Source organism: Pholis gunnellus (assembly GCF_910591455.1).
Source record: "Pholis gunnellus genome assembly, chromosome: 23".
Taxonomy (NCBI): Eukaryota; Metazoa; Chordata; class Actinopteri; order Perciformes; family Pholidae; genus Pholis; species Pholis gunnellus.
In genome coordinates this window covers 5,630,229-5,644,051 of record NC_136550.1, presented here as the reverse complement: position 1 = coordinate 5,644,051, position 13,823 = coordinate 5,630,229, and the positions used below count along the sequence as shown (strand labels likewise).

At 47.2% G+C, this 13,823-nt stretch overlaps 1 protein-coding gene across 1 annotated transcript in view; it reads right to left on the bottom strand.

Annotated features, from left to right (window-relative positions):
* pcdh7b (protocadherin 7b) overlaps window positions 1-12,824 on the bottom strand; it is a gene marked incomplete at both ends in the record, with an annotated part of 97,832 nt that extends 85,008 nt beyond the window's left edge. The window contains 1 exon segment of the mRNA XM_079184483.1: window positions 9,750-12,824. Within this exon segment, the coding sequence (XP_079040609.1) occupies window positions 9,750-12,824 (3,075 nt within the window).
* Window positions 12,825-13,823: the final 999 nt, after the last annotated feature.

Genomic DNA, 13,823 nt, shown 5'->3' with positions numbered 1-13,823 from the left:
AACTCAAAGTGGAGAGGCCAGTAAATTACGGGTCCCTAAGGAGCTGTGACACAGGGAAGAGATGAGCCCATTGTAGTGAAGCAACTCCTGCCAATTTATAGTGTTCAGGGACCTTCATCTTTGAAATGCTCCCCGCTTGCCCAGGTGGCTCTTATCAAAAGAGTTTAGTGGAACATGAAGTTCCCACGCCTCGTCCACCTCCGGGCCGACGCTGTTAGACTACTGTGGCTTTTTTTTCTTTTTTTCAGCAGGACGTTGCCCCGAGCTCTGCTTTTGGCAGCGATGTGTCTGAATTACCAGGTACAAGCAAGATGAGAGAGAGCAATGAAAACCTTTAGAAATCCAGGCATTTGGCCATGGGAGAAGTTGCAAGTGGGGGGGGGGGCGAGCACCGCGGAGGTACTGTATATTGCCATAGTAACGTTGGATAGCCCACCAAGGATTCCAGAGCAAACACAGGCATACGGCTTTAAACGGCGACTGAGGACCCCGGCCGCCAGTGTGCCTCCTTGTTCAAACAGAAATCACGCTGGCCCCGGATAACGCGCGACATTTTCAACATAAATTACAAGGTCTCCAATTGTCACGTCATGTCCCCAATTCACAGAGAGAAGAGGGCTGTCTCGGCGAAGAACAGCTCATTCAAAGGGATTCAAAAGAAGCAGACAAACACATGCACACGCCCTGACGTAAATCTTTCAATTGTGCAAAGGAGAGGAAAGGGAAAGGCAAGGAAAGGAAAAGGGAGGCGAGAGCGGTTTGCATGTCGAGCACATTTGCGTCGACATCAAACGGTCGCCCCGCAATTGGCTTCACGGGGGGGGGAGTAATCTGTGCTCCTCAAACATTTGCTGCAGCGCAGAATTCTGATGGTGATTAAACAGAAAGTAGTAGTCTTGCCACTTCCCTCTTAAAAGTCCGGCTGGGGGACCGCCGGGGCCACACTCGTAAATGTCACCCATGTAGGCTCTTAGCTGCTTGTCAACGCCCCCTATGAGCTCCCCCGCACGTCACCGTGTCCATAAGAGCTTCTTCACAGCGTGATGGGCTTCCGGCATGCACTCATGTTCCCAGCAGTTCGCCTCCGTCCGCTTGAAGTCTGTTATTAATATATCATCATGGGCGGGTTAAATGTGATGAATCTGACGCTAAGTGAAGCTTATTAAGGCTACGGCTGGGTTTGAAATAAAGTTGAGGGTAAAGTATGAGAAAACCTGCTCGCGTTTAAGCGGCTTTGTTTACTATTATTCTAATCATTTTACCGCCCCCCGGACGTGTCAATTTGATTGATGTCCTCGCCTTTCCGCACAATCCCAGACCTCATCAACCTGGATGAAAGTAGCAACGTACGACAACACCCACCCCCACACACACACACACACACACACACACACACCTCTTTGGACTGGTTTCCCCCCTCAAGGCACTTCTCGCCACTGATTCCACTCTGCAATTTACAATCGGCCACCGTGTCCCGAGTGTTGCATTGGACCACCTCGCAGTAAATGAACCACATCAAAGACCTGTCTTTCAGTCTTCATTACCCCCCTGTTTCTCTACTTCATAACTTGCAGCACAGCCACAGCCCCAGAAGCCGCCATGATCCCAGCACCTGAGTCAACATGTGCTCATTCACACAACCGACAATGGCTGTTCCTCGCCAGTGGCCGTTTTTTGATTGACTGTTTGTAGTTGTTACTAAGAATGTTGTTGGCGGTGGGGGGGAAGAGAGCGGGAGAAATGAGGAGGAGGACTCCATCTCCTGAGATACTGCTGAAGAAAAGGAGTAAAAGGTGAAACCAAAGCTAGATAATAAACAGGCTATAGGGCAAGGTGCCGCAAATCAATACTTGAAACCATATTAAATGTCTGGCGCTCCTCAATCCACAGTAGAATTTGTCTGACTAAGGCCAGCATTACAGTCATCTCCGCTTTATTCCTCAGTTTCTAACAGGGCAGGCCTTTGGGGGGGGGGGGATGAACATACAGCGTATGAGGAACCGTGTCAAGACTATATACAATTTATCCTGGCAGAGATATATATATATGGAGCATACATAGAGCTCTGCTATTGTACAAAACGTTTCATCTTAAGCTCAAGCAATGTGTGATGACTTATTTGTAATGCAGTTTTTTTTTTGGACACTCCAAAAGCAATAGGGGTGCAGCTAATGGTTGTTTGCACGGTCGATTAATCTAGTGAAAAGTGGTGAAATGTGTCCATTACAAAGGTCTTTGTTCACCAGCAGCTCAACGTTATTCAGTTTACTCTCAAATATGACAATGATCAGCATGGAGTCTTCACATTTACGGAGCTGGAAACAGGAATTCTTCTGCATTTCTGCTAGATAACGCAATTTATTTTCTGTTTAATCGACTACTTGATTGACCCCTCAGCTCTATATATTACCTAGATGAAGTCACACAAGCAGAGACCTGCTTTGACTTTGTCCTTTTCAGGATATCTAGAGGATTCTCTGTCCTCCCTTTTTATATGACGTTAAATCATCATCAAATCGCTGTGAAAGCAGATGTAAGATGAGACAAAAATTCATAAAAATTCAATATATCAATGTTGTCCTCATCTGCCTCATGGTGATCCCAAACGACGCGGTACCTTATTCGCATTCCTATCCTACACTGCTGCATGGTTAAAGGGCGAGCGGGAAAAAAAAGTACACGCTAACAAAATTGGGAAATTAGCATTCAAAAAAAAAAAAAGCTGTCTGGACTTCGTATTTCATTTAATTTGATAGCAGGTATCTAGCGAGGCCGCTCGTAACTCCAGCTGCCCTGTGACCTTCATTCTCCAGCAGGCAGGCAGACTCTTCCAGCCTCTGACAAGAGTTATCGGGCCTGGCGAACAGCCTGCTCTCTGCCAGGTAAGGCCTCATCGATACAGGGGCTTCTCCTGCTCATGAATATCTCCCCTGCTTTTTGTTTGCGCACAGTTTGATACATGCGGTTTAAATACACATTAGCGGTCATAGCCAGTGTCCAATAACTAGCTCAGGGTGCCTTGCTCGAGGGTTGACATCATCCACTCGAGCGTGTTGTGGTGTTTTTAACAGATGAAGATAAAGTATATTGCTGCAGCCTTCAGGCTCCATCTGCCTCTGTACGCATGTGTGTAGAGAGTATATGTAATAACCAGGCACACATACAAATATAATGAACTGCATTCCTTGGGTAAACACTGCAGCACACACACACACATGCACAAACACATACAGGATATTGAAACCCTCTCAGGCATGTCGCCGCGCGTGTGCCTGCCGTGCGGGATGATTGAGAGGCTGAACTGTGGAGGCCCCCTTTTGCCCCCCCATAGGATACACAAACACACATTCATACAGTACACCCACACGCTTTCTCACACCCTCACACATGTGTACACACACACACACACGTCCACGCAGTGAGTGCACCCGCTGAGTACACATGCACAAACTTTCGCACAGGTCCCCCCCCCCCCCAGGCTTTGATGGATGGTCGGTGAGCGCTCTACCTCCCGTTTCATACACACATAATCTCATTTGGGGGCCGCACGGCGGGAGCCGCGCCAAAATAGGGCTAATAGAAGCAGTCAAGCTGTCCTATCCCTCCCCTTCCCGAGTCAAGTCGTACCCATTATACGCCGCTGCTTAGCAAATATGTATGACAGCAGCCTGTTAATAAAAACGCTATATCCTTTTGTACAAGAAAAAAAGCTTTCGGATGCATTATTGAAACCGGACAATTCCTAATGTGCGTTACGCAGTCAGGAGATCTCAGCGCATGTTAATATTTCAGCACTTTCTCAACAAAAAAAAGGGAAGGTCAGAGTCATATGTGAGGCAGAGCAGGTGCATGTCTGTCAGAGCCTTTAAAAAGAAAAAAAATCAATGTGAACCTAAAGGGTGAATGTTCCACCATTTAATTGTACTAATATACTATTAGGCAACATGTCAGTTAAAGTGTCTCTTTCTCCACCTGCCAGCTCCGCTGAACAAACAAGTTTACTTCGTGTTAAGGAGCTTTACAGTTGGCTGCCGGAGCAAAAGGTGGCCCTTAGGGAGTAAATCATGGCTCCGCTTCTCATTTTTCACGAAGGCCGCGCGCCACAACATGGCTGGATGCTGGATGGGGTTTAAATCGCCGGCGCCCTGACAGGTGGGCCACGGACCCCGCCGGCAGTTCCCTTGACACCTTGGACCCACGCGAGCAACGCTTGACAGGGAGTGATCCATCCGACTCACTGCCATCTTTCATCCGCGGTGAGAGACGGACGGAGGGAGAGAAGGAGGCGAGCGCACGAAGAAAGTAAACAGAAACTTTGCCCGTGAGAGAATCTGAATAAAAAAAAAAAAATAAAAAAAAAGACCCCTCCACCTGTTTGAATCAACATCAAGAGAACAAATGGCCAGTGACCTTTTTCTGCAAAACAACAACAACAAAAAAATCACATCATTACGGAACTTACTCTGCCAGACAGTTTTGCAATTTTGATGAGGTGCAGTGTCGCAGTAAACAAAGCACTATTGTTTTGCCCATTAGTCTCACAAACAACAAGCCTTACGTCTGATCCGTGTTGTGATCCCGCTCGCCGACAGAGAACTATTCCCCAGGGCTGTTCAGCAAGCGGAGTTCAGCGATGTTCTCATTTAGTCGGTTCTAGCTTCTGCGGTCGATACGAGAGGACAGCTCGAGAAAACAACAAGGCTAGCATATCATAGACCTTGGGAGCCTTGTAAAAGTCAATTTACTGTACAAACTCCTCCTAAAAATTGCCTTGAAAAACAAGTCTGCGATATGATGAGTATGCGATGATTGATAGTGCCACAGGAAAGGCAAATCTGCAAAAATGAATCGGCTTTATCCAGGCGAGCCCTATCTAATGCGATCGCTGCCGCGTCTGAAATGAAATTCCATTTTCGATGACATCAAATTGAAAGAAGCGGCGAGAAGAAGGTGGCATCCCCGACACTGCCACTTACAATCAGCCGCGTGGAGAGCAATCAAGGTGGCATGCGGCTTAAATTTCTTGTCTGTTTCTCCCTTCACCCCCCCCCTATTCTCTGTATTCTGGCATCTTATCATGACAAATGTTCGCGAATGAGTTGGGGCTCCTTCAATCATGAGTATTTATTTCCATGCGAAGAAAACTGAGCTCCGTTGCTCATCCATTGTATGGGGAGAAGAGAGAGTGGGGAGACAAAGACATGGAAATGAAGCAACACTTTTCATGGTTTCCCCCTGTAGGTGCAGGGAGTGAAAAGCTCAGTATTAACATATTGTGCAGGGTAATATAGCAGCAACCAGCTGCACCAATCGCTCTCTGACTTCCTCTCTCAGTCCCCACCATTTCTGCTGGCGTATCAGGTACGTCTAATCCTGAGATTAGTAATTGCCTTAGAGCGAATGCATTCAAATCACCAAACCAAATTACACCAGAAAATGCTGCCCGCTGCAATTTCACGAGTATTACTGTGCACTCTTACTCCTTCCATTTTCCTTTCATAACATAAACAACAAAAGCCCGAGCAGCCGCAGATTGAATTAAGCCGTAATAGATCCAAAACAATTTTGATAGTATTAGCCACAGTCGGCGCTACCCAGCACCACACAATAGGGCATATACGCTAATAATAACCAACCAGCTCATTGCACATCATTTCATTTCTTACCAAATGCAAGATTTCCAGATTGTGTTTTCTTTTCACCTTTGGCACCTATTTCTGAAGTTGCTTTAAAACCAGTTTTCATTCGGTCCTAGAAAGTCAGAATTGCTGATGATTGAGAAAAGTGACTACTTTGTCTGCTTACCCCGGAGCTGACCTGTATTAGCGACCATGGAGGGTTGGGGGGGATGGCCACACATTGTTGATATTTTGTGGATCCTCTTAACAAGCTATAACCTTACTGAGCTTACTGAACGTCGTCATGTACAGGTGTTCCCATTAAACTGAAAACACCTGAAGCGCTGCAGCACTGGGAGCTTTGTGAGTTTCAATAAGGTCATTTGTGGCTTTTCGTGGGTGTTGTAGGCAGCTACATTTTGTTGGTTGAAACAAATGAGGCCAGAGGCAAAGTGCTGCATTTCCATATTGGTTTCCTGATCTGCCTGCAGCCCTGAAGGGCACTCACTTCCTGTGTTTTGGCTACAAACACCATCCAGGTGACCCCTATTTGCATGGCGATATTGTTTAGCGGGGGCGAGGATTTGCCCTATGCAGATCGGACGCTTCTCGGGCTGTATTGGGCTGTATTGGACCTGCGCTATTGTTGCAGCTACAATAGCGCAGGGGAGGAACAGCTGGCCAGGGCACGGGTGGTGAACGCCGGGTGGACAATGTCCAGTTATGCTTGCTGCATCAGCCCTGAGGCAGGATAACCTGGTATAAGAGTATGGAACAAGGCTCTGCCTGCCCTGGGGGGGGGGCGGGGGCAGGGGGAGCACAGAACACAAGCTGCTGTGGCTCACCACTGATTAAAAGTGATCCACCTGGGCAACGAGTGGCGCTTTGAAGTGCAATGATAAAACAAAAGCTGATGGCTTGTGCTAATTCGATGGCTAAGTGATTTCATTCCTCACCACATTACAGTCGGACAGCATTATTTTCTGGCACTGGCTACAACAGAGGCTACTGCCAAAAGTAATACAGTTAAGTGCTCAGTTAAGTGCATGCACTACTCATCAGCCTGCAGATGTAAGGACTGGACATGGGTATGTAAGAAGCAGACGGACCAACAAGTGCAACGCAGCCGCACGGCGAAAATACAGAAAGAAAATATGAATAAGTCCCAATCAATGGAGTTAAAAGAAAGAGATGAAATGTCAAGTCAGCTGCACCTCCTGATCAAGCCTCAGCAGATGCTGGGTGACACGCTGGCTTCTCCCTCACCGCTAGATCAGCTTAATGAGTGTTTAAATGTCTGATGGGCAAAAAAAAAAGAAAGAAAAAGGCTCGCCTCACCGATTAACTCCCCTCAGTTGCTTGGTTACCTGCCCGAGCAAGTTGCCTGTGCAGTTATCGTAAGATTAGGTAGGCGAGGAGAGAGAGGAAGACGGAACCCGATACCTTACTGTCAATGGTCAGCTCTATTCTCTCCCTCTGCCCGTCGCTCTCGCTTTCTCTCCACCCGACCCCTGGGTCCCTTGTGAAACAGTAGGGGCCATTCTCTACACTGCTAACAGGGCCGTCTTTCTTGTGCCGGTCTCTATCTCCGCCCACAGATGGACAAAAAGAGAGGGAGTGGTAAAAGAGAAGGGTTTGTGGGCGAGGGAGTGTGTGCGCGCACATACACACACAATGAAAAGTATCCCTTACGAACACTTATCATTAATCTTAACCATGCACAGCGTAAACAGGCTCAACCTGGTTTGTAGCTAAAGCTGTTGTGATAAAAAGGTAAAATATTAACTATAATGAATAAATCTCAAGAAAGCAAAGCATATCATTTCCTAAGGAAATTACAAAATATAATAACAATATAACGTCACTGGTTTTTCGTTGACGGCATCAATTAACTGAGGAACACAAGTGTCGTTAAGTGTTTTATTATGTCTTTAAGCTGTAGTGGCACTTATGTGAATACAGAATATTTCTAGGCGTCCCTAAAATCGAGAGTGTGACCGCTTCGCTATTTAATCTAATACAGGAGTGGCTGTTTAATGCCATAATTGTTGCACATGAACACACACCTTTTCTTCAATTAGCTCTCTTGTGCAGCCATTAAATTGCACCCTATTCACCTCAACAGAATATATCATCAACAGTGAGTATTTACTGAGCCCATGGGATATAAAAAGGCTATTTGAAAACCTGCTAGCTATTGTATATTAAATACCTAACAGGCACCACCACCAAATAAACATGGCTGATATTGCCCAGTACACCAGTAAACACTTACTTCAATTTTACAGCTTAAATATCCAAACTAAAAGAGTCACAGAAAGATTCTCTTTGTGTTTTTCCCATGACACTGTCTACTAACAAACCATAAAAGTTACCGCAGCATTAATGTAGAGAGTAAATAAATAATTATATAAGTGGAGCATAGTGACACACAATACATGCTGCTGCCGCAGCAGCAAATAGAGTGCCCTTTTAATTATGCAGGAGACATCCGAAAGCAACATCACTCCTCACACTCTGGGAAGCAGCTCAGTGAATACACCATATTAGAAGCTGTTAAAGACAGAGCAGGGGAGGAGAAGGTAGAGAAGTAAAAAGGGAAGTGAAATGATTTGAGAGGAGTAATAGAAAGAGGGAGGGAAGAGCGATGTAGAGAGATGAGAGTGGAGATTTAAAAAGAAACCACTGCAAGAAAAAAGGAAAGGCAGAGAGCACAATTGTAAAGGGTATGATGTGGCAGAGGCTGGAAAAGAAGAAGAAAAACCAGCGAGCAAAGAGGAATACTGAGGGAATAGAGGCCGCACGGGTGGTTGCAAGGCATGCAAGGATGTACTACACAGAGCCAAAGGAGAGTTTGAGGGGCGACAGTGGGCATAGAATATAAAAAAAACACACATGAACAAAGCTAGAGAAAAAGAAAGAGAAGATCAAAAACAGAAAGGAAGAATCCAGAAAGAAAACAGCCCTCCAGATTTATGAAGAGCCGTGCTGACACCATGTAAAAGAAAGATCAATAATTCATTAAACTGCCATAGAAAACACATAAAACAATAGTGCAAATCAACTGGCTTCATTATGTATTAACTTTGTTTCTTGCTGTTGTTGCACATCACAGCGGGAAAGACTGACAAAAAAAAATATGAAGACTGAACAGAAAAAAAGCCCACATTTGAATATCACATCATGCCACCTACACTTTCTTTTCTTTTTTTTTCCAGCACTGCAAATGGAAGAAAATAATTACTGGGAGGACGAAAAAGCAAAGACAAGAAGGGCGGTGAGACGAGCTGGAGGGTGGAGGAGAGTGGAAGAAAAGCAGGTAGAAGATGGCAGACATTTATATATGAGGAAACGGATAAAAGGAGCAAAAGAAGCCGATGGCACAATAGGGGAGGTGATATAAAAATGTCCAATTTCACCGCTAGGTCAATGAATTGATGCAGACCCCGAAGTGTAGAAGAATGTTAATAAGACTTCCTGGCCAGATGTTCATACTCAAGCCGAGACCGTAAAACTGACTCACAAAGCTCACAAAGCCATGTTTGTGCTGCATTCAACCCCTCATCTACCTTTCTCCCCTTTCCCTCTTTTGTTTTTTGCTCTCTTTCACAAGAAGACAAGGCAGCCTTGTCACAGACAGAGGGGCAGGGCAGGGCATGACATGGCTAAGGGGGGAGCGTAGCCAGCCCCTGGCACGCTCCCCCTCTGGGATAAAATAACTGCAAACCAAACCCTTATGTGAGCTGTCTGCAACACTACAACACGTAGTTGCTGAGTTTAGTAGATGTGACACCGCAGACGGAAAAGGCAGCCTCAACACATGCCGTGATAAAAGGGGAAAAGTTTGGTCGAGTGGTAACAATACCCCCCTTCGTATGATAAGCTAAACTTTTTTTCTTCCCTTTCAATATTGCATGTGAATGGCACTCCAAACCAAAACAGATCAATACCGCTAACTTGACACACATTACCACCATAAAGGCAACACGACTACTGAGACTAGCCCTGTCAGAAAGCATTATGGTAGAGAGAACACTAAGAGGAAGAAACAGAAGACATTTAAGAGTGGTGGAGGGGGGAGGGGGGGGGGGGGGGGGGGGGGGGGGAGAACATGGAGATGTGTCTTCTTACCTGTTTGTTGTACTTGTTGATAGTTTGACTGCTGTATTCAGAGCAGTGGTCAGATCCAAGGGAAATGTTATCTCCGGTGCCAACAAAGGTGTTGGCAGGGGGCAGGTCCTGAACTGCCTGGTGCTTTTTTCCAGCCGTCGGCGACTGCGGGTGAAGCTGGACGGTAGGGAGTGGTGAACTGGACTTGTAGTGCCGGGCCAGATCTGGGCTCCCCGGCCCTCCGTTGACCGAGCGGTAGCGACCCATGCCAGGACTGTCCGACAGCTTCTCGTTGACACCGTCGTAGCGTTGCCCGTTGGGTTTGGAGGCCTCTACGGTGACGATACTGCTATAGAGGGGCTGTTTAGACTTCTGTTTCTTCTTGTCTTTCTTAGGCTTCTTGGACTTATCGTGCTGCTGTGGTGTGAAGAAGTCTTCGTGATCCTTTTTACCAGCCTCGTAGCCATTCTTATTCTTGGGGCGGCAGTAACGGGCCATGACGACAATTAGAATAATGAGGATGACCGTCATGATGCCCGAAACTACTCCAATTACAATGCTTAGCCGCTGTTTGCTTAGATCATAGTTGGGGTCACCGGCAATGTTGGTGTTGAGAGACGTGCTCAGGCTCTTAGCCACCTGGGCGTCCACAACTGTGGAATTGGAAAGTGTCTCGTTAACGTACACGTGGACTAGCGTGGTGGTGCTCTGTGAAGGCTGGCCCCTGTCGTTCACCTGGACCACCAGTCTGTGGAGGCCGTAGTGCTTCAGCTCCAACTTCGCCACCAGCGAAATGACCCCAGTGCCCCCATCAATCTCAAACAGCTTGAAGGGGTTCCCCCCGATGATACTGTAGTTCAAGTCCGCGTGGATGCCGGTGTCGGTATCAGTGGCTATGACAGTTCTGACTACTGTTCTGATGTTGCTGGAGGGAGGAAGAAGGGTGTAGGAGCTGTTTATTGGGAAAGTGACAGTTGGCGCGTTGTCATTTTCGTCCATGATTAAGAGTGAAACTGTGGCGGTGGCAGATCTTGGAGGATCACCACCGTCCACAGCCTTGACACGGAAGGTGTACGTAGTTTTCTGCTCTCTGTCAAAGGACAGGGTGGAGAAAATAGTCCCAGTGTCATTCTCAATAGAAAAGACTTCCTCCTCTTCCTCAATGAAAAGACTCATCTCTGCATTTTGGCCTTTATCTGCGTCAATAACCGTGACCATCCCAACTGGGCTATTTGGTTCAAGGTTCTCTTTGACGTAGAAGGTGAACACGTCCTGCATGAACTTTGGTTCGTTGTCATTCTTGTCCGCCACAAGGACGACCACGGTTGCAGAGCCCTGTAGAGTGTTTATGCCTTTATCTTTGGCTATCACTTTGAATTCGTAGCGCTCTGTTTGCTCTCTATCCAGAATGGTGTTTACTCGTATGTCTCCACTGTCTGCATCGATAGAGAAAATCCCATTTACTGATGAGTCTAGGGAATAAGCTATTTCAGCATTCTTCCCACTATCTGCGTCAATGGCTGCCACTGTTGTCACCCTCTCGCCAGGGGCATTGTTTTCTGGAAACGACACCTCTACTACATTCTGTCTGAAGATAGGAGGGTTGTCGTTAGTGTCGCCCACTTTGACGATAACAGAGTTATTACTTGCCAGACTTGGGCTTCCAGAGTCCACAGCCACTATGACCACATTGTATTCCTGTGTGGCCTCATAGTCCAGCGGTGCGGACGTGTGGAGGAAATATTTCTTTTTATTCTGCTCACCTTCCATCTCACTGGCTGGTTTGAGCTGGAAGGGAACATCCCCTACCACGGTGCATGTCACAATGCCGTTTTCCCCCTGGTCACGGTCTGACACCTGAACTAAGGCAATGGGTGTGTCCACCACCACGTCCTCAGCCACGTTGGCTATGCCGTCTTTTAAGAAAATGCGTCCAATTTTCCGTATCTCTATAGCAGGAACGTTGTCATTCTCATCCTTGATGTTCAACACCACAGTGGCCTTGTCCATTTTCGGGGGCTGGCCTCTGTCACGGGCCATTACCGTGAACCTCAGTTGGCTCACTTCTTCACGGTCAATGCGGTGCAACACACTCAGCCACCCTGTGCTCTCATCTAGCCTCAGCAGCCGCCTCACTGACTCTGTGGCTGCCCCAAACACGTACTCTATTTGACCATTAACCCCCACGTCTGCATCAGCCGCTTTAAGCTGCAGTATGGGTGCACCAGGGGAGCTGTTCTCTGGTAGGTCAGCTTCATACACACTCTTCTCAAACCGAGGGTTGTTGTCATTCACGTCGGTGATCATCACCCTTAGAATGGCTTGAGAGGAGCGAGGGGGATCTCCTCCGTCTCTAACACGCAGTGTGAGCTCATAGGAGTCTCTCTGTTCTCTATCAAGGGCCCCTTTAATGATGAGTTGAGGCTGCTTCTCTCCATCAGTAGTGTCAGCAACTTGCAGTTCAAAGACGCTGCTCCTGCTTGCGCCTTCATCAAATCTCCTCTTCCCCGAGAATGAATCCCCAGAAGAGCCCAAGCGCCTTGTGTTCTCCCCATTGTCCTGGATAAGCTCGTATCGCTCTATTCCATTTCTGCCGAAATCTCTGTCTGTGGCTGTGGGCAGCAAATAAAGCGTTCCAATGGGTCTGTTTTCCTCCACAGACAGTGTCAGGACAGGGGAAGGGAAAGACGGGGTGTTATCGTTTATGTCTAATATGATGACTTTTCCCTCAAAGAGGTCGACCCAACTTTGGGCTGGTCCAATCACTGACACTTCAAAATCTATAAAGCACTCATTTTCATCAAATATCATTTGGCACTGCTGTAATTTTTCACGGTCTATGCGCCTCTCGTTGGTGGTGAGCTCACCTGTAATGTTGTCTATTTTGAAAAAATCGGAGCCTGATTCTAGCGTGAATGTCACCTCGCCGGACCCGGCGACGATGCCCAGGTCTCCGGCTACGTTCCCTACTCTTACATCGGGGGGTCCCTCCTCAGCCAAACGGTACCGGAGCACTTGCTTGGCGGCGGGCTGATGCACAAGCTGCAAGATGAGCAGGCAATAGAGCAAATAGTCCACTGCGCCAGTAGTCCTCATTGTTCAAAATGTCCAGTTAGATTTGAAAAAGAAAAATGTGCAAAAAAAGAATTTAATCACTGCCGGAGAGTCCGAATATGGAAGGAAAATGTCGTTTTCATACAGAGCAAAGCTCTCTGCAGCGGGATGCGTGAGTCTTCATCCTCCGGACGACTTCACATCGCTCCTGCTGCAGTGCAAAGCAGCAAGTGCACGGGCTCTCGTCTGTTCTCTGCTTTTCCTTCTCCAGCTCCGGGTGTTAGTTGCTCTTTCCGTGTTTTGAGTAAAAAAAAGAAAAGAAAAACGCAATGATATCTAAAACTCACCGTAGAGCCTATACGTGCGCCTCCACAAATGCGCGTAATAAGCCAAAATGTTATAGTCCGGGAATCATGTCACCAGAAAGTGAATTCATTCCATATGCCGCCGTTTTACTCACAGTCTGTGCTTCGAATCTCCTCTTTTTTTGGGGTGAGGCTGCAATATTCCTCTGTCCGACGATATGTCCACATATGTCAGAGGATCATTTAGAGGCCCGCGCAGTTTTCCAACTCAGCAGACGGCGAGGTTTGTCTGCGCGCGGAGCCTGCCAACTCTCCGATGTTGAGGATGTGAATATGAAGCAAATTACCTGTCCGGTTGCCTACTCCGCTCTCTTCCTCCAAGTCACTTGCGGCGAGCGGGCGGTACAGTTTTCTCTCCCTCTGCAACCCCAAAATGCCACGGGTGTTTTAAGAGGAACAAATATCACTCGAGGACAATCACAAATGTACATCCGACGCAGTTTTAAAGGAAACGTTGGTCGAATTGTTGTCCAGCACATTCAGCCTGTTCCCTCACCTGCAGACGCGCCGCATGTGTTGGCAGCCCGTATCTGCAGCACTGTGAGAGGGATTCACAAATGATATTGCAGTCTCTCTCTCCCTCTCCGTCTCTCTCTCTCTCTCTCTCTCTCTCTCTCTCTCTCTCTCTCTCTCTCTCTGACTCTCCACCCCCTCCGGTGTGTTCTCCCCCAGCAGC